This window comes from Lissotriton vulgaris, chromosome 4_1 (assembly GCF_964263255.1).
Source record: "Lissotriton vulgaris chromosome 4_1, aLisVul1.2, whole genome shotgun sequence".
Lineage (NCBI taxonomy): Eukaryota > Metazoa > Chordata > Amphibia > Caudata > Salamandridae > Lissotriton > Lissotriton vulgaris.
The window spans coordinates 45190984-45212966 of NC_141691.1; the positions used below are offsets into that span (position 1 = coordinate 45190984).

General features: G+C 44.9%; 1 protein-coding gene across 5 annotated transcripts in view; it reads left to right on the forward strand.

Moving 5' to 3' along the window:
- Positions 1 to 21983, forward strand: part of ZMYM3 (zinc finger MYM-type containing 3) — a 539665-nt gene that overhangs the window by 121268 nt on the left and 396414 nt on the right. For all 5 annotated transcript variants that reach the window (XM_086918270.1, XM_086918269.1, XM_086918272.1 and 2 more), the window contains exon 3: positions 18502 to 18521. In XM_086918270.1, the coding sequence (XP_086774396.1) occupies positions 18502 to 18521 (20 nt within the window). The remainder of the gene's footprint in view (positions 1 to 18501; positions 18522 to 21983) is intronic.

The following is a 21983-nucleotide window of genomic DNA, read 5'->3' on the forward strand; positions in this document are numbered from 1 at the left end:
TTGCGATCTTTTCCTCACTAAAAGCTGTTGTGTAGTGGGTACCGTTTTTAGCAAAAGTGCAAGCCCGGCATGACGTGCACTTAAAGAAATCCATTTTAGATAACGATGATTTCTTAACCTGGACCTCGGGCATAGATCTGTCAAGGGCATCCCGTATTGAAGGGGCCCTTCCAAAAGTGATGGCTGGTTGACTAGGCATGATGGGGCCCAAGATGATGTCAGTCAAAATGATAGGCCATTCGGAACAAATAATACGGTGAATAGCTCTCTTGGGTACAGAAAGTAGCTATAAGGCGAATTGAACACTCTGTTTTTTGGACAGCAGTTACATTGACCAAAGGTTCCAATAATTCATCTCTGGATCTCACCTTGGCCTTCAGTAAAGCTTGATCTAAGATCTTCGTTTTATAGCCTCTTTTAAGAAATCTTTGGACGGCTTCGGCTAGACAGGCATCAGCTGCTACATCACTACTGCATATCTAACAGATACGAATACATTCTCCGTACGGAATGCTGTTGATGGTATGGATAGGATGGGCACGAAGAATAGAATTGCCCGCTGTTAATTTTCTATGGAGCGTTGTGTGTAAAATGCCTGCTTCAATATACAATTGGACGTCCAGAAATTCGGCCAAGCTGTCAGTAACTGATGCCGTGAATCTCAGATTGAGATCATTAGAGTTGATGTCATTAACAAAAGCTATTGCTTCATCATATAGCCCCTTCCAAATAATGCACACGTCATCAATATAACGCCAATAATGGCTTCCACCAGTGGCGATGGGCGGCTCCGAGCACGTGCACCTCCCACCAGCCAACATGCAAGCATGAATAGCTGGGGGAGAAGCACAAACTCATTGGCACACCGTGCAACTGCTGGAAGATCTCATTCTGAAATTGGAAGAAGTTAGTTTGAAGACAGATCTCAATCATTTCTGTTAGCATTTTGTTATGTTCTCTCAAAGTAACCTCACAGCTATTTAGAAAGTATTCAGTACCCTTAATACGATGTCGATGATTAATACTGGTATATAAAGATTCTATGTCCATCACAACAAAGTACACCAGTTTACACTCTTAATTTTGATCAGAAAGTCAGTAGTGTCTTTTAGATATGAAGGCAAATTTTTGACATGTGGTTGAAGAAAGAAATCAATGTATTTGGAGATGTTTTTATTCATGCTTCCTTGTGCTGAGATTATTGGGCGACCTGGAACTGGGGTAACCAACTTGTGGACTTTTGGTAGGAAATAAAGGATTGGAGTGATTGGATGTTCCACACTCAAAATTTTCGATTCCTTTTTAGTTGAGAGACCAATTCTCTGCCAATTGTGAATTGTCTTGCGTGTTAGTTCCTCACATTTATATATATATGATGGGAAAGGGGCAAACAGCAATGGGTTTGGCACCCCGGGACATTGCAGGAGCCGGCCCTGGGGGTTGCCGGTCCCCAAGGCCATCAAGGGCTCCAGGAAGGGGGCTGCGCTACATTTCAACGCCCCGGGAGGTGGTGGTCCCTGGGGCTTGGAGCGGGCCCACGATGCCCCCCCCCCCTGATTAATAACAGAAGGCGGGGAGGTGGTGGTTCCCGGGGGGGGGGTGGGGAGGCTCGAGCCCCCCTCTCCCCCTCCACCCCCCACACACACATTTTATTTTAAGAAAATGAGAGCCCCAGGGAGGTTGTGGTCCCCGGGGCTGCAGGGGCCCCCGTGGGTACCCCTATATACAATTTGTGATAGCCCCCGGGACCTGGCCCACCTGGGGGTTTAACAATAACGATGCTCGGGAGCCTGTGCTTTGTTTAAAAAAAATTCTCTGCAGGATTCCCGCACCCAGAGCGAATTCAGGCACGTAAAAAAAAATGCTTTTTTTGGCGTAGGGGGTCAGGGTGTTTCTACCCTGCCCCCCTTTTCTTGTTTTTAAAAAATGTTTTTTTTCTCACTGTTTTCCTGTGACTCGAGTCACCAGATGGCGGCCAACACTGGTTTGGAGTGTTGGCAGCCAATCAGAAGTCAGCTCATGCTCGGGAGGAGCCGCGACTCCTTCTCGGTGCTCAGATATCAATACTTTTCTTTTTTTATTTTCTCAGGAACTACTGAACGGATTTACACCATTTAAAAAAAACAAGCATTGGCATAGGTCTCACCTTTCGGACCTTATAAATGTTTAGCCCATGCAGCATATTACCCTTGACTTTGGGAAATACAAGCACCAAAACATGTAATATACATTAATATACCAAACAGCGTCATAGGCGAGACCTGCATGGTTTACCAATGGGAGACGGGTGCAGAAAAAATCAAATGAAGAAAGTGTTTGTTCATGATTCCTACCACATGCCTGGCTAGTACGGATTTTTTGAGTCAAAGTGGAACAACACACTGTTTTCTAAATTATTCAGCCCATGCAACACCCAACGACAGGGGGTCTGGTATCTTTTCACTGGGTCAACTACCGCATTTTAGAACGGAAAAATGTGTTATGAAGCGCTATGCAGAAACAAGGTGTAACTGGGTCGGTTTACGCTGCTGAAAAAAATCAAATGCTAACTTAATACAACGTTGACGTGATATGGTTATAAGAAGGCCGGCGCAGGTGTGGCTGGAAGCGAGTCACAAGCACCCGGGAAGTTGTACGAGGCGAATAACTGGGCACCAGCCCTGGTGGCGGGGGAGTAGGCTGCAAGCACGTCTGTGTGGAATGAAAGTGCAAACATCTGTAGAGCGCTTCGGAGCTGAAGCAATAAGGGGGTCGAATGGACACAGGCGGGACAGAGGCTCGTGATGGGGAGACAGGGTGCTAACTGCGACAGGTAGGAAAGAGGGGAATGGACGGGGGAAAGGGCAGGTAAAAAGATAGATGATGCGGAGTGCAGGCGAGAAGGGGCGGGTGAAAAAATAAGACGAGAAGTGTTGGTGAATTTTGGAGATGCTAGAAAGCAGCAGCGAGATGGAAAACTAAGTGAGTGAGGAGGGATGTGGCGGGACACAGAAGCAAGGATGAGACGGCCCGAGAGCGGTAAAGATGTACGATTGAATTAAAAGTAGACAGGAAAGAGAGTCCGACAGTGAAGAAGAGAAAGAAAGAGATTGAGAGGAAGATGGGAATAAACGAGAAACGAAGACAAAGGGGGGGAATGTTGGAAATGAGGAGAGGGAGGGAGCTTAGAGCATGTGGGGGAAATAAAAGCATAGAGAAAAGGACCGTGTAGAAGGAATCTGGGAGGGGAGAGGGGGTTGGCGGAGACCTATCATAAAATAGTGACGGGGTCTCCATGGACATCGATGGTTTACTTACAGATTGTAATCCTAGCCTAACCTACATTTAAAAAACGTCTTCAGCATCTTTTATTTTCTTGAGAGGAGCTTGAATTGCTCACCCAGCACTGAACTACTTCACCTGTACAACTGGCAACACATCGGAAGATAAGGCATAATATTGACAGACAGTGATCTAAAGGGAGGAAGAGAGACTGGGAGGCAGAGAGATGGTGAGCGACGGGGCTTCTGCAGAGGAATAGCAACAAGTGACAAAGGGGAAAAAAAAACCCAGGGCCAGCCCGACCGCCATCTGTTTCCAATTATCGTGGTCGCCTTAATTGTAAACAGTTGGCGCTGCTGCTCGCAAGCTGTAGGTCGTGGGCAGATACAAAGGTGGGACATGCACTGGCCTTTGCCCAATTGCGTGCTATCTTTTTAGAAAGACTCATGCAAAGCCCAATAGCGGGTCAACACCACACACACGAGGTTCAAGAAAAACTGTCGCGATTCCAAGCGGCCCTCTCCTAGTGCAGCGCATACGCGCTGCGCTAGGCTCGACCTAAAAAGGTCTCTTTCTTTACCAAGGGCTACCTTTCTGCCAAATTTGGGGGTAATTTCGTTCAGCAGTTTGGGCTGTAGCTTTGCCTACAGTTCCTGTAGAAATTAACATTGGGAAAACGTGTTTTGGGAACCCCCCTTTTTTTTCTCGGCCCCCGCTTGATGCATCACCCCGAAATTTTCAAGACAGGAGCTGACCGGAGCGCGCCCCATTAGTTTGAGAATTTCTCGAAGATCCGTCAAACTGCACCAAAGATATTGGCGAAAGAAAAAACTTTCAAAAAGAAACTAGGTCCTAACTATAGCTATAGTAGTCAGTAGGTAACATCTATCTATCTATCTATCTATCTATCTATCTATCTATCTTTATTAAGCGACATGAGTACCAGTTGCGTTACAGACAGACACATTAATTAATTTAGTTTTATGCACAGGGAGATTGTGATTTGCCCAAAATCACAGGATGTTGGAGCCTCCTGCCAGACTCAAACCTGGATCCCCAGATTCAAGGCCTGCCGCTCGAGCCGTTAACCCACATCCTCTATAGTTTGTCTTATAAAGACTTTTTTACTACACAAAATGGAAGACGTTAACAATACATCTCTTCAGTTATTGATCCTCATAATTTTTTAAAAAAAACTTTTTTGTAATGATGTGATTTGTAGCCCATGCATTGAGATGGACATTTTGTCACAATTATTTAGAACCTTTACGTCCTTAAAATGTTTCTTCTGTACATAAAAGAGCATGCTGTAAAAAGTTATATCCAGCAGGGTACCAGGTAGTGTTCAGCTATATATACAGCTCTTTGCTTTGTGGGGCCCGTATAAATCCCAGAGATCTGGAGTGTTGCAGAGTCCTAACATCAATAGCAGGAATAATGTTCTTGTTGCTAAAACAGGTAAACTAATAAATGTAGTTACATTTAATCCTCAAGTTAATTTGTAGGTAGTGTGACGTAAGCACTAACCCCACTAAACTCAGAGCTATTTGTGTTTGCTTACTCCTCAGGGAGCACATTCAGATTCTTTTTTTACTGTGCTGCAGAAATATCAGACCTGAATACTTCTTGCAGAGTAGGCAGTTGTGCATCAGAACAGCATCCCTTTTATCATAGAGTTGGTGATAACCATATCAAGTTTATACTACTCTTAGCAGTGCCTGCAAGGGTCTCATCTCTCTTACTTTACAATGACCTTCCTCATGGATGTGTAATTATCGAAGATATCTTGTCCAAAGAATGAGGTGCTTCAGAAAACTACTTGTCTAGCACAAAAAAAGAAAGAAAGAAAGGAAGAAAAATCAACGTGTCCTATTTTGTGCCATCCAGTGATGTGAAAATTATGGTATTGTATCAGAGCTATGATAAAAAGCTTCTCTGGTTATCCCTGTGTGTATATTCGGTCAGGATTTGGATTATAGCAAGGCTCCAAATATGGCTCACCTCTGACTATCCTTGGCTTTGAATATACGAAGGATCTGTTTATGTTGAGTCTGCAGACTCCATGTATGCACAGACTCCATTTATGAGTGGGGCAGCACACAGAAGCGGAAAACTTTGCCGACTACCTGCCTTTTTGCCGTAGCAAAATCTTGGAGCCCACCAAACGTTGACTGCCCTTCTCCCGCCTCCCGCTGCCCGGCTCTGGTGTCATCTGAGTCCCGCAGGCGAGCGGAGCGCGGTGCGAGGGGGATCTACTGAACTACAATCACCAGCAGTCAAAGCGGCGCACGCCGCGCCATCTACGCGCCAGGAGGCGTTCAAATAGCGCGTCACCCCCGTCTCGCGGGACGCCGGGCGAAGCCCGGGCCAAGGGCGGGCCCGTTCTAGCCCGTTACAGCCTGGTAAGACTGGACTGGGCCACCTTATTAACAACGTCCTAGAGTGCCCCAAAAAGATATATCTGCTATCTATGTCATTTGTATCTTGACGTTTGTCTGTTGGACTGCTGTCACTATATCTGCTGTGTAATTCATCACTGTGTATTTTATCAACATGTCTCCTAGAATAACACGAAACAGCAAAGCCGCACATGTTGCGCAGATTGTAGGTCCAATAGACCAATTCATTACAAAGGCTAATGACGCCATTAACCAGGGTGTTCTTTTGTTAGAGAGAAGGGTCTCTCAAGATTTAGCAGCAGCAAGGCGTTCGTCACTAGGCCTATTGGCTGCTGCTGTAACCCCGCAACGTCTCCCACTGCCTGATTTACATCATGAGACCCCGTCAGTCCCAGGAATAGTGGATCTATCAGTATCCATAGATCTGTCTATCACGCAAGTATCCCAACTCCCTTCACCCCATCCCTCCCGTTCGATTGAGAGAACTCCCATCCTTTTTTCCAACACGGAGGAGATCCCTCAATCCCCCACGGAAAGGGGACAGCGTGAAGGCGCCATACCGAAAAAGAGACAAGGTAAAAAAGATCTCAAAAATCCTATATTAATTACTAATGGTTCACAACAGCCCTCTTCGTTTCAACTGAACGATGATTCTCCTACATTAGCTCAACCCCTAATCCAACCTGAAATCTGTCAACAGTCTACCACCTTAATAACGTCGGAAATAATTAATCCTCCTTCCGACCATCTTATTACTGCTTCAAGCGGTAATATAGGTAATGGGCGGGTCCTCCCGGAGCAAGATCCCCAAATCCTAGCTTCACTCGAGGCAATAATTAAAAGTCATCTTAAACCTGTTAAATTGGCACTATCTAAGATTGAAAAGCTACTAGCAACCTTATCATCTGAAATAAAATCAAAGAAATCCACGTCTTCTACCCCTGCTGTCCTCGTACCCCAACAGCCTAAATCAAACTTGACGAACTCAGGGGCCCCTCTACCCCAACAAACTCGACAAATCCCTAAAGCGGTAACTACCACAGCGGTAGCCCATCAGTCTTCTACTCACACTCCTGCCCATACAATTGTAAGTAAATCACAGCAAACATCTGCTAATCATGCTGTAAATAAAAAAGCTATCATTCCCGCTCAGCCTGGGCCGCCAGCTCAAACGACAAACCATCCTACCGTGTCTACTACACGCCACCCAGCTAATCCACCAGCCATTAAGAACGCGGCTTATAATACAAGACACAATTCATTCCGCCCTGTTCACCTTCCTCCAGAAGCAACACCATATGTAGTCATTATGACCGGGGTTCCAGCGTTGCATATCAACTCTGAGGAACCCGGATGGTCTTTAAAAAATAAGGTACTCCATTGGTTAGCGATAAATCGACCATTTCCTCCATTCTCTAATAACAACATTATTTCAGTTCGCAGAGTCCCCTGGATAGGGAAGGAGCAAAAAACCATCCAAGGCGACTGCATTATAATAACTTTTGAAGATCCCCAAACTGCAGAGTACATTTGTCCAAGGGATGAGCAAACATCATCCGATGGCATAGGAACTAAAAGGCTAGCTTTCTTCTACCCTCCGGCCCATTATCCTGCATCATCTTTGGAGTGGAATTGGACTCAGGTGGGGACTAGGCTTAGAAATTCAGATCGGTTAAACTGGCAGGGCCAAGGAGGTAGAAACCCCATGCCCCTGTCGGATTGGAGGGGCGTTCCCACGTACAATAGGTACGATTGCTTGGAGATGGTGGACTGACCACCAACAGTAACTGATCTGTCAGGTGGGAACTCCACCACCCCAGGCCCTTCCCCTCCCACACAAACTGATTCTTCTGCACTGACATTCGCACCGATTCATCTGCCAACTACAATAATGCCCTCTCTAATACTGGACACGTCAACGGATCCACTGGATACTCACATTTTTAATCACGCCAGTTGTCAGCTCCATCCTATCAACCTAAGTGACAATAATCAAGAAAGTTTGTTGCCATCTCCTAATCCTGACCTCCCAGCAATACGACGAAACCTGTCTCAAAATGGAGGGTCATCGTCTATGACTGGCCCACCATCCATGATTGGCACAACACTGATACCCACTTTGCCCATATTATTCTGGAACGTGGCTGGTTTGCGACCCAGAATGCTATCGGCATCATGGTTGGCTTTCGTCACTTCCCACGAAATAATGTGTTTTCAAGAGACCTGGACTACCGATCCACTACACATTCAAGGGTATTTAACGTTCCATTCTTCCGCTAGTCCTTCTACACATGGCAGACCCAAGGGGGGCCTTGTCGTATATATATCCAATAAGTTAGAAGTAAGGAATATTTCCCTTCTGTGCAACACTCCCTGTTACCAAATTCTATTGATCATTTTTAAAAATGGTACAACATATAGTTTGATTAATTTTTATAATAATCTCCCACCGACAGAGTGCATAAGAATAGTCTCTGAAATTTCACATTGTATAGACGAACAAAGAGCAAAGTATGCATCAGCCACTTGGAATGTAATCTGGGGAGGGGATTTTAATGTACAACTGTGTTCTCGTTATAAGAATTCTGATTGTGGCCTCCTTGATGAAAATGAATGCCCTTTGTCACATTTTACGCACTCCTTAGTGGGTGATTCTCTTAATGTTATTTTAATGTCACTGGAATTGATATATGCCAATGAACTCACCGACCCTCCTGTGGAATTTAGGTCTACCTTTCACGGCAGGGGTTGTTTTAGCACCATAGATTTTATACTTTGTTCAAGTTCTTTAAAGGGTACTGTTATTAAGTTTAATACAGGAACAGAAATTTCAGGTGATCATTTTCCCACTACAATAGAGCTAAAGCTGCCTACGAGGGCGTCAAACCTTATAAAAAATAGCTTACTAACTCAAAAATCATTGTCCATGGTAAAAACTAACGGCTATTCAGTGAAATGGTCAAGAATAGACCCACTAGAAACATCTGGTTCAGTGATCTCTAAAGCTCTACCCTGGATAAACATATGTTTAAACGAGTCATCTTCCCCATGCGACATCATCTCTAGTTTTGGAGAAATCCTGAAAATTATACAGAAGGTCCTTTCACGCACCCGCAAATTAGGCTGTCACACTGAACCAGGCTGGTTTAATACGGCATGTCGAAAAGCTTTAAATGCCCTAAAAAAGGAGCTTCACAACCCAGTAAGAGATCAAACAAAAATAGCTCTGTTAAGATCTAATTACAAGCAGGCCCAACTAAGCTGTAAGAGAGACCATAAAAATGACCTTTGGGCTCAACTACACGAGAGTTGTACCAGTAACGACAGCTCCCTATTTTGGAAAGTAGTAAAATCTCCTTTCCTAAGCGAGGGTAATTCGCATCAGCACTTGGATGTCGCTGTACCCTCAGATGAATGGGTGGCACATTTTTCCAAAATCTTTAGCGACATTCCAACGGACCGTGCTGTAACTTCCAACTCAGTGCTTGGGACCCACGATAAAGGGGTGTACCCAATTGATTTGAACTTCTCCCTCGGAGAGGTTAAAAGAGCACTATCAACCTCAAAAGGTGGAAAGGCCCCTGGTCCCGATGGTGCACCATTAGATATCTTCCTTCTAAATATAGATTTATGGTCCCCATTAATAACCCAACTAATTGCAGCAGCGTTGAAAGACGGTCTACTGGACTCTTGGTCCACCTCCATACTGCTCCCAATTTTTAAAAAAGGTGAGAGAAATAACCCTGCCTGCTACAGGCCTATCTCCCTCCTGGACTCGCTGGGTAAGGTTGCGGGTCGCCTAATCCTGGATCGTGTACAGGATTGGGCGGCAGAAAAGAACATCATAACGGACCTGCAGTACGGATTCCGGGAGGGGTTGGGCACTGTTGAACAGGCTTTAAATCTTTCACTTCTAATTGGGAAGTATGTTGGAGTAAAAGGGGGCAATTTATTTATGGTCTACGTCGACCTTAGTGCGGCGTTCGATTGTGTAAGCCATGCCACGCTGTGGTCCATCTTGGACAGGCTGGGCGTTGACCCTCCCCTCATCAGATTCCTGCGAGAGCTTTATTCTAACGCCTCGGCCCGCGTAAGATTTGGTACGGCTGGGGAGTTAACGCCCTCTTTTCCAGTAAACCGCGGAGTAAGGCAGGGTTGTGTCCTCGCCCCCCTCCTATTTAATTTATACACAAATGGCCTGGAAGTAGCCATGCTAGAGGGGTGCCAGGACCTACCCACTATCAACAGTCGCCCAATTCCAGCACTTCTTTACGCTGACGACTCCGTACTTCTCGCTAGGACCTTAGTACAACTCCAGAAGCAGCTTGATAAATATTGCAATTTTATGTCCTCACTTGGGCTAAAGGTCAATAAGACCAAGACCTTCGTCATGCAATCTGGGCCCAAGATAAAAAGCTCTAAACATCTTTGTATCGAGCAATCAAAACTGGAACGTGTTAGGGAATACCCCTACCTGGGCATCCTAGTAGATGACAAGCTGACTTGGAAAAGGGCGATGGTTACCAGGAGATTGCTCTACCAACGAGCAACTTCTGCCCTCGTGTCTTTTTCCAGAAAAATGGGTAAGCCATCTCCCTCAGTACTGCTTAAAATCCACCAAGCTAAATGCTTGAGCATTGCCACATACGGAGCCGGGGTATGGGGATATGCAAACACTGATGAACTGCAAAAAATTCAGAATGGCTTTTTAAGGTACCTTTTGGCCCTTCCACGGAGTGCCCCTACATATGGCTGCCACATAGAACTTGGAATTGATTACTTAACAGACTACATAAAATGCCAACCAGTGCTCCTATGGCATCGCATTTGGACAAAGCCACAATGTCATCTTACCCGTGCACTTATCTCAGAATGCCTTGAGATGTCGGCCTGGAAAAACATCCCATGGTTGAACTATGTAGTTAAATTCCTGAAGGATCTTGACCTCTTGCAGTACACCATCGAGCCTTCATCCATCACTGAGATGAGTAGAAAAACCTTGAAGCATCATTGTCTCACCCACTTAAGGGAACTTCGTTTGTGTAATGAAATATCCAAGCAATCAAATGTAAATATTTTGATGGTTCAGGTGTCTCTAGGAACTCAGCCATATTTATCGTACCATGTTTCTAACTACGAAAAATACCTATTAACTAGGTTGCGCTTTAACCTCTTTTTTAGACTAGTTACTTTTCCTAGAATCCTAAATTGGTCCCGTGACCTTGATAAATGTCCTTGCGACAAAGTCTCCTCCCAATCAACGATGCATGTAGTACTGTTTTGTCATTACTACGCAGAAATACGCAAGCGCTGGGTTTTACCATTGCTGCGTCAAATGGGGTTGAGGACCTGTCGCCCTGCTTTTTTAGCTCTGCAACATCTTGATTCACAGTATGTGGCAAAGAGCCTAGCTCTCTTCCTGAAATCATGTATAACCATTCGTAAAACGTTGGAAACGAATCCCTTTTGATTACATGGTCATCTGTATTACTGTTGTAAATATTTTAAAATTGTACTTTCTTGGACAATGTAGCTCTCTACCTGTTACATTTTTAGGTGTATTAATAGTAACTGTGATTTTATGATGCAATGCCTATATGTGATGTACTTTTTATGTTTAACAAAATGGTTAAACGAATAAAAGATTTGAAATTGAATTGAGTGGGGCAGTTTAGGCCAGTTTTCTGTTCATGATAGCGCTCTGAATATGGCAGCACTTTCTTCATCCTGGTGTTATCTATATAGCATGGTATATCATACCATTGCCCTGGTTTTCACTTTACTTTCTGAGGAAGAATCTTCAGAAATGATCTGACAACGTTACCTTCAAGTCTCCACTCAATTTCATAAAATTATTGTAAATCAACTCGGATTATACTTACAAGCCAGATCTCTCGTTTGCCAAGCTCTTCATTAGTGACTGGTCTTTAACATTTTCCTTCTGGGTGAACTCTACAAGGTCTTGTTAAAGTCAAAATGGGTTGGGTCTATACCTACAAGTTATTTACACGTGTATTTATTTATTTGTTTGAAAAGTTTTATTAAGCTCGAAAAAGACCCGTACAGGTATCAGAGCGCTGTACAGATTTGGCGAAAGCATGAGTAACCAAAATAGGTTTGCAGTCTTAAAAGGGTTTACTGACATGAAGATTTTCGTGTGAGTAAATCTACTCAAGGACTAGAAGTAAGTGGAAAGTGATAGTACCAAGCTTAAAATGCCCAGCTAATGTGTCCACCCTACAAACTTAAATGCTTAGGGATATTCACCATATCCTCACCAATCCCTTTCCACTCTGGAAAAGGTTGGAAATGTGATGCTGGCAAAGGCATGAATATATTATTTGTTGGAAAAGAAAGTTAGTTTGAACAAGTGAATTTATGCTTGTTCAGCAAATTTTCATAGGAGCTAATATGTTTCTGTATTTACACATGCATATATGGAATTCAGTAATGGTTCCTTTTTGAAGGTTTCCAGGCACACTTCTGTAAACCTTTGCAAATTCCTTAAAGCCACAGAAGTGCTCCAGTGTCTCTTTGGAGATTAAAAACTTTAAGAATGGAGCCACTAGTTAATTATTTTACCTTTTGCCCACGACAGCTTCACACAGATTCGCCATTATCATCTTTGAAGTTGTCTGCATACATCTGGATCCATATCTTGCTTTCTCCACAACTTGTCTTCCTGAGCTAGAATGTTGTGTGCTAGAGAGCCACCTATACTGATTGATTCCTATATTTGGGTCCATAGAAGCTGGTATTTGCCATAGTAATCTTTTAAGATTGTTCAGCCAACTTTTTCTCAAGAGTTGTGACATCCAGTTGAGGTCATCTTCTGTTGTTTAAATGTTGTTCAAGGGGTAACTTCTGAATAACCTTTCCAAGTTCCAGTTTAATCCTATGAACTCCGGTAAAACCGCACCCTTGTAAACCAATAACATATTTCCCCTCATTAGGAATTATAAATTTGTGCCTTTAAAAGTGAAGTGAGCGGCTAATATATTGTGCCTATGTTCTAAAATGTACTGCAGGGAGAATGCCCATGCCCAGTTTATTTAGGTGTGGATTTCGCCAATACCTTTTGATTTTAGTTTTGCCATTTAGATTTTTCTTCCGCCCACTAAATCATACAGTGTGGGGCAGTGGGTCAGCCCATTCGGGCCATTCTCAGTGATTGCATTGTGACCTTTCTCAAGGAGCACATCTACACACAAAATAGTTCCTTCAGAGCTTGGCTGTCCCATCAACAATAACGTTTTACAAAAAAGCATGACCAAAAACAAATTTAGCACCTGCAAGGCCAAAAGGCTGATGTCCAACACCAGACCTGTTGGTTTGGCCTGTGCTTGTTTTGGTTTCTAGAGACACAATTCAGACCTTTGTTTCTCTCATTCTTGCTTCTCCTCCTTGCAGAGGTGACCTGGCCTGAGTGGTTAAGCTTGATTCTACTGGAGCAGGAGCAATGCCCATTTCCATGTGGCAGGTCTGGGTCTGAGGTGCCACAGGAGGTAGACCAATGATGAACTGTAATACAGCCCGAGTGATTGGCCGTGGCCAGGACATTTGGAAGCATCCCGCCCATCCCCATTGTGCTATTCCCATCCTGGTGCCCTAAGAGCTGTGAACGTGCCCAGCCCACGGGTCCCATGTTCACCCTGCCACAGCCCTCTACTTCTAACTCGCCGAAGAAGCCTAAATAGGCCGAATCTTGGTGGAGTTTCTTCCGCTGCCATTCAGAGGGGACCTCTCCAGACTCATCGGCTGGACTGTTCAGTTTGAGCCGGGGCACAGCCGATTTGCTTTTGGCTCTGTGCTTGAAGTAGCATAGTGGGCAAAAAACGATAGCCTAGAATTCGACCCCGCGCTGTTGCCACTGGCAACAACTGAAGAATGATCGCACAGGGCAGGAGATGATGTGGTGGCAGATGACTCTTGTTGGGTGTCGCAAACTGTCCCGCACAGGGAGACTGATTGATAATTTGACTAATAATGGACTTTGTATCTTAGCTTGATGCTTGCAGTTCGGCTGTTTTCAGATTTTCTCTTGATACTTGTCCCTTATGTTTTCTGCCCAGCCATTGACATTATTCCAATGTGTTGTCTGCAACATTGGCTTGGTTCTTGCGCTCAATTATTTAATGAAGGCGGATTACTCTGCAAATCTGTCAGCACCGTTACCCAATACTACTAGATTCTACAATTACTTCATATGCTGTTTCCTTCCTCTCCCGGACAGAGGTCCTACTTTTACGCCAAAGCTCAAGCGAACATGGTAATGAATCTTGACTATTGGTAAACCTTTGAGAATGTGTTGACGTTTCAATCATTTCTGTTGAGGTTTCAGTTATTGCATATCGCAGCCTGGTTCTGTATAACTTTGAGCGCCATCTTTCTTCTATTCCCAATCCTGCTAGGGAGGTCTCCTATGTCACTTCATGTGTTTGCTTAAAATGATGTAAAGCGCCGGTCTGTCTGTCAATATTATGCCTTCTCTTCCGATGTGTTGCCAGTTGTACAGGTGAACTAGTTCAGTGCTGGGTAAGCAATTCAAGCTCCTCTCAAGAAAATAAAAGATGCTGAAGCTGTTTGTCCTAGAAGGCACAGAAAGCTCATGAGCAGACACCATATTGGATGTCCTACAAAATACACACACGCACAACAAGTTAATGAAAAAGACTAGTATGAAATGTCATGAAGTTATCTAATATACACAGCGTTTTAAAACACATGAGCTTGGGTTGATAGAAATTTTGCATACAAATAGGACTATAGTAAGCATCAACATCTCATTGAAACAAGCATTGGCATAGCCACTTGGTCTAGCTTTTGGGACCTTATAAGTGAATAGCTATGCAACACTTGTTGTTTAATTGAAGTATATTGTGCTAGATAACTAAACTTTTATAATGTCTCAAAGGCGAGACCTATTGGCTATGCATTGGGGGGCCAATGTTTCTAAGCTGTGCTGTAGAGAAGTGTGGCTGCTGTGCAGCATGCTGAAAAGTTGTAATTAAAATGTGTAAGAAGCACTGAGTGATGCTGTGGTGGCGCGGAGTGATGCTGTGGTGGCGCAGAGTGATGCTGTGGTGGCGCGGAGTGATGCTGTGGTGGCGCGGAGTGATGCTGTGGCGTTCAGTGATGCTGTTGTTGCACTGAGTGAATCTGTGCACTTCTAATAAAGCGACCAGGCCTTTCCGGAGTCAACATGCGCCCCGTTGCGCTAGAAGACGGCATACTGTTTTTGGGGAGATTATGTGATGATCAAACAAGGTTTCTTAGCCAACAGTGCAATTATAAAGTTAATGCACGCACGTTTTTAAAAATAAAAAGCACGTTATGTGCCATAAAGTCTGTAGTGTAGGAGTAGTATTTATTATCCCGATAATATTTTAATATAAGGATCGTACAGGGAAGTTATACACATGCATCTTGTTATACTAAAGGCCAATGCGTGCACCATAAATTCTGGAGTATGGCGGCTGTTTTGATTATTTCCTGCAATGTTTTTAAAGGTGTGAATATTGCTTTGAACGAATGCGCACACACCTAAAGTGGTACTTGGTGGTAACTTCAGTTTTATTTGTTGTTAAAGACATTTTTTTTCCAGCTTGCACTCGGGATAATTGTTAACACATGAAAATGCATGTCCCTATCATGTGAAAAAAAACCAAGATAAAATAGGGAAATAAATTTGAAAGCGCATAAGTAGAAGTCCGGCAACGCGAGGCACAAGTTTTAAATCGGGAAAGTGGCACTCCAGATAAATGTGACCAGATGATAATACACGTCCCTATCATGGAGAAATGTGAAAAAAGAGCAAGCTAAAAGTGGGTGATATAAAAGTAAAAATGACAAGTTAGATGCCAAGTTAAACCGATACAATTGATCACGCACGCACCTAAAGTTGTGCTTGGCGGTACCTTCATTTTTTTTTTGTTGTTAATGGTGAACAGGCTTTCATAATAAAGACCAGCATGGAGTTATGTGGAAGTAAAAATGACTAGCTAGATGCCAAGTTAAACCGACACAATTGATCACACACGCACCTAAAGTGGCATCGTAATGCACTCTGTGAAATCGAAGAATGCAAAACATGCGTAATGCAATAGGTCTCCTATTTGCACAGGATTTCAGGAGATCTGTGTGGGGAAGAGCGCGTGATGGGGTGGGGGACGGGAATTGTGGTGCTTGCCACAGCTTAGAGCTTGGTTGGGCATATAAGGGGATTGGTGTGGGCACGGTGGGGTTGGTTCCAGAGTGTAGGTGCAGGTGGGTTGCTGTGGAGTGTGGTTTGTTTGGTGTTGGCAAGGCGGGGGGAGGGAGAAGTGCTCGCATACACCTGGGGATGGCACAACCGGGATTAAGGCGCTATCAATGGTTGCAGGAGGCTAGGTGCCCAGGGAGAGCTGGGGGGAGGGGTGAGGGGGGACGGGACTTTCGGGTACAAATTTTAATGGGTTAGTGAAGTTTGGATCTCTGCGTGGCTCAACATTCTGTGATCCTGGGCTGATGATTTATCTCTCAGAGTACTTAGCAAGAGGAATGTAGTCTGGGGTAACGGAAATGGGGGGGAGGGATTTTAAAGGACACGTTCATGTTGGAGACGTGTAGAGGTAAACAGGGTGCTTGAGTGGGAGCAGCGCGAAGGGAGGGGCATGGGGGCTGTTGTTTTGCTGGCTTGGGTAAAGGTAGCAAAGGGTCTGGTTGCAAGGTTGGGGCGGGTTGTCAGGCTGACCAAGAGGAGGTTTTCTGCGGATAAGAAGAGTGAGTCGGTTGGAATGCACTGCATGGGGGTGGGGGGGGGGGGTTGAGGGAGTAGCGGTGCCAGGCACTGTGGGGTGTGACTCCCACAGATGAAGGGCAAGAGTGATTTGCACACGGGGGGGTTTAGGGGCACCAGTTCGGCAATATGGGGAAACACTGGGTTGTGTGGTGCACGCTGCTGTAAGAAGGGGAGAGAAGGAAATTTGTGGCAGCGGGGGCCTGCGTTATGCCCCTGACTCATGGTGTGGGGGTCTGCGCGGCGCAACCGAGCTTGGTAGAAATATGCCCTCCTTATCTTAATTAAACAAAGAACTCAGTTGTGTGTCCGTTTAAGCTCTTCTATTGTGTATATACTCCAAGCAGGGCACATTAAATATATAAATAAGCACAGCAGTCCTGAGAGGCGGAGGGAGTTGTGTGTGGGCGCGCGAAAGCCACAGGAAGGGGGGGGGGGGGGGGAGGAATTGTCGCAGCGGGCGGTACGAGCGCTAAAGCTGGCCTTATCAAGCTAAGTTTAATGTAATATTTGTTGTTTATGAGAACATAAATCTTTACAACTGACACAAACACATTTTATGTTTATCTTCCTTTATAAGTGATTAACGGAACGGAACTTCGAGCTTTAGTTTCGAAATGCAGATAAGTCGACCCCTGAGGTGTGTTTGTTTTGGTTTCTAAGCACTGTGCATGTCTTCTATTAAAAAGACACACAGTGAACGTAGTGTGGTCAGTCAGTGAATCGGAAAATGTGCAGTACAATATAACTTTGATCCTGGGCATCACTGTTACCGGAGAGTCCTTATGAGCACTAGAAGGGGGGAGTGATTTATCGAGCTGCACCACGTCGCACAGTGAGTCGCGGAGGTGCAAAGCAGTAACAAGCACTTCTGCGTGATGGAGTCGAGCAGACTATGCTAGACAATACGTTGTCTATTAGTGTAAATTTAGTAATGCTTGCAGTGGAGCTGGCCTGCAGCCATTTGTGTTCCAGAACTAAACCTGCGCTTCTTCTAAAGTGAATCGTCCAGCTTACATTAAAGTGCAGAGTGCGAACTATGGGATGTACCGCACGCGCCACCGTTAATGCCCGCACGAACTGTGCCGCGCTGTGCGACAACCTAAGCGCTATAGTGAGGCCTAGAGGGACCGGAAACCAGTTACCCATCACCAGCACACCTGTTTGTCACTTCACTGTAAGTTGGACAACAAACAGACCGAGATACAAGTGTCCTACTTTCTCCCGCTCTCTTAAACGAAAGAAAAAAGGACGTATTGTAAATAAAACCTGAAGACCATGTGAGTGGTGAAACTGATGGCAGTATTATGAGGTGGCGCGAGAGGCTGCAGCAGCGCTCCGAGCGCATGGGGTTCCGCTTGTAAGGCATGGCACTGGAGACTGGCATGACAAGCATCGGCCGCGCGGCCGTGAAAGTGAAGTGCAAGGGGATGGAGGAGAATGAAAAGGAAAATGAAGCTGACTAGGAGGGAGTGGGAGAACGGAGGGGGTAGGGAAGGGGCTTCACACGCTGTAAGGCTCAATGAGCCATTACATAAAGCCAGATGGCAGCTGTGCACGTTCATGCGTGCGGAACAGCACGCTTAAGGCCAGCAAAAGCATTTGGTAGCACTTTGAAAACCCAGATACTAAATGTCTCGCCAGAAAAGCGCATGCGCTGGCTCAGGCGAGACCTAAAAAAAGCTACATAAATGTGCCTTGCTCTTGATTTTAATGTTCGTTCTATGTCTAGGCGTGGCTGGTCCCATTAGAGACCTTATCAGTACCAAGCATGGATGTTATTTATTAGATTCTGAGCAAAACATTAAGGGAAACAAACTTATGGTTTAGTATTGCATTAATGGCAAATTTAATATACAGCCAGTTTGTTCATCAAGGAAATAGAGGCAATGTCGTTGTGCTCTTGCTGAAAGGTGATCAGAATTCTGCCTGTCTGTTGTGGGATAACTGGGCTTGGATGTACCTCTGATGCTTTGCTTAGACTTAAAAGCACAATTTGATCTGTCTATTTAATTGTATGCTTTGTGCATACCTTGTAATTAAGGCTGTTTCTCTCTTTTTCAGGTGATGATGCAGTTGTGAAGGTAAGTGAAACAATTTTAACTTAACAGTATGGTCAGAGGATCTGTGAGATTATGCACAGCGAAGACTGAATGGCCTTTTGGAATTCTGTATTGTGGTCTTGCTTCCTTTCAAGATTTGTGCGTTGATTGTGGGTGAAAATTTAACTGGGATGGGCTAGGTAGAATTCGTAGAAAGGATTAGTGTACGGAAGGGGCTGTTGACTGGGAAGGAGAGTTGTGAATTTGACCACGCACGAGTAATGCTTGAGGTGAAATACTCTGCCATTCTTGCACGCTTCTACTTCGGCTCTCTGGGGTGCTTTGATTTCATATTTTACCTCTGCCCTGCACATCTATTGGACTATTAACCTGAGTACCTTTTCGTTTCATCAGCCTTGCTTCCTTCTAAGTGGTCACTTATGGTTTTTGCATTCACCTGCCAAGGATTCGAAGAGGATTGGTAGTTTTCCAAGTTTTGCATTGATCAGCTTTCTCTCTGCGAACCGAAACATGCTCTTAAAAAGCAAATGCACAAATGTTACCGTAAACATGGTTGATCTCCTCTTGTGAGCAGGGCAGTAATGGAGCATGTGGCAGAATGTTGTCTCGCAGGTTGGTCACCTCAGTCTATGATTAGGTTTGCCACTCGGTGTGTGCCTGTCATTCAACTGTTTTACTTGGCGTGCAGCTGTGACATTTCTAGGAATCTCAGAAAGTCCACAACTCTGCACTGTAGTAAGTTTTTAATTATGCATTTTTGTTAGTTGGGGGGGTGGGGGGGGGGCAGATGTTGGATGGCTCCATGAGCTCCTTTTGCCAGGAGTGTCATTCTAGGTGTCTCTCCAGTAGATTGCATTTTGTTCGTAAGTGAGACACGAGGCACTGGGTAATGCTTTGAGTGTTTCTTCTATAGAAATGTGCACCCTCCTCACATCATCGCATTCTGTGTTGGGGAGTTTAGACTTTTCTGCAAGCTGCTTACACTGACTAGAATGAAGCCTGCACATAGGGTAACCTTCTCAGAACTCTGCCAACCTCAAAGCTGCTCCCAGACTCGTCCATGTGTCTCGCTGAGAAGGCAAACATCCAAGAGTTCTTCAGCACCTTGAACGCTCTTTTGAACACCTTTTGTGGTCAAAGAAACATGCTCTTGGTCCTTTGTGACCAAAACCCTATCCTTGCTCTCAGGCTTGGTTGAGCAAACCATTTCAAGACCTCTTCTGTCAACCCAGCACATGCCTCTTTTCAACACCGACCCTTGGCTGTATATGTGACACAGAGGTCTCCGATTTAATTACAGAATACCATCAGTAGCAGCAGGTTTCTGGTGCAGCCTCTAGACATGGTATAGCAATGCCTTTAGTTAGTTACAAAGTACCATCATGCTACCTGTATGTTTGCCTAGTGGGTTAATACAATCTTTCTGGTTGTGTTAATCTTTAGTTTTTATCTTTTCAGCGTTTGCATCGTACCTTGTCACAATCTCCTAGAAAAATGTGCTCCTGCACAATTCTTGTGATTTCAGGCCACCTCCACAGCTCCTTCAGCTTTGTAGCGTCTCTTGGGCAGACTGGGCACTGTCACTTAAGCCGATGGGCCCCACTGTTGTCTCTTGGGGTATGAGGTTTCAGCCCTTTTTGTGATCCTTGTTGAGGTTCTCTTTTGATCACCCTCTACCTCCACCAAGCCTCAAGTGGCTTAGTGCTGCCCAGGAGGGGAACACCATCACTTTTTCTTTTTTCCTTATGCTAGTAGCAGAAGCACTATTGGTTGTTCAGTAGAGACAAACTGAAACATTGCCACTACTTAGCAGTGCGCTGACGTCCGGGACAAGATGGCCGGATTTCACTCATCAGATTATTCATGTCCATGCATAATCTAATGCTGACATAGGTGACTTAAAGCTCACGGTTGTTCACTTCTCAGCAAGAACGATTTCTTTAGGATTCTGGTGGGTTATATTAAAATACTCCTCCTGTCTAATACCTCAAACTCTAGGTGTGCACCTTTAATTAGCAAACCAAATGAAATTCCAGAACCAGACGTCCTTAATGCAGTGGGGTGAAATGCTGTGCGCCACAAGGTCTCTTGCGTCATGTGTAAAGTTTGCAACCCTGAGTTGATGATCCAGGATGTCAAATAGGTTATATACTATTATCAATTTACAACATGTTACAAAACTAGTTGCATGTGATATATTCCTTGTGCATATAAAAATTAACTTCATAAACACTTAAACTTTTATAGTCCTTGATTTGGATATCTTCATTTAAATTTGCCAATACTTAGTTGTATACAGACGGCTACAATAGACAAAGATACCTTAATTACCGCCGATCACAAGTAGTCCATATATCTACAGGCTCTTCAGATTGTGCAAGCTTCATGGTGGTTTGGCAATACTCCAGGCTTGTAGATAAATATATGTTGAGTCGACTCTCCTACTCCTGTAAGTATGACGGCACCAAGACCAACTCCTCATCCACGAACACCAAACGGAGATCCGACACCAACCACTTAAAATGCATCCTGCTCAACATCCGCTCGGTCCACAGACACGCCATCGACCTTTGGAATCTACTAGACACCATCCGGACGTCGCCTTCCTAACAGAAACATGGATGAACGCCTCATCAGCCCCAGACATCACCATCACCATTGCCATCCCGGATGGCTACAAGATTATCCGTAAGGACCGAACCAAACAAACAGGAGGAGGCATCGCCATCGTCCATAAGAATTCCATCCGCATCTCAACCAGCTCAGACGTCAACCTCGCCAGCGCCGAACACCTTCACTTCCAGATCCACACCGACCCCAAGACCACACTCAGAGGCACCCTCCTCTACCGACCTCTAGGACCCTGTGCACAATTCAGTGAAGACATCACTGACTTTATCACCCCACACGCCCTCCCCTCCGAGGACTACATTCTATTGGGAGACCTCAATTTCCACCTTGAAAAGAGCAACGACAGCAACGCCACCACCCTTCTGGACAATCTCGCCAACCTCGGACTCAAACAACTTGTTAATACCCCCACTCACTACGCAGGTCACACACTCGACCCCATCTTCACCTCCAGCAAACATATCTCCTTCAGTCACACCACAGTTCTCCATTGGACAGACCACAGCTGCGTTCACTTTTTCTACAAAAAGACCTCAACCCACAACCATCCCCAACCTACTCTGCGAAGAAACTGGAACAAAATCACCATTGATCAAATCTCCTCATCGCTTCTTCAAAACCCCCCGGCCCACTCTTCGAACCCCAACCAAGCAGCCATCAACCTCACTCAATGGCTCACCAACAGCGCCGACAACCTAGCACCTTTGAAAAAACGTCAAAACAAACTAGGCAGCAAAAACGCTCCCTGGTTCAACGATGATCTCAAGAAATCCAAGAAACTCTGTCGCTCCCTTGAGAAGGCCTGGAAAAAAGACCCTAACACCAGCACCAGGGACGCCTTCAAAAACGCCA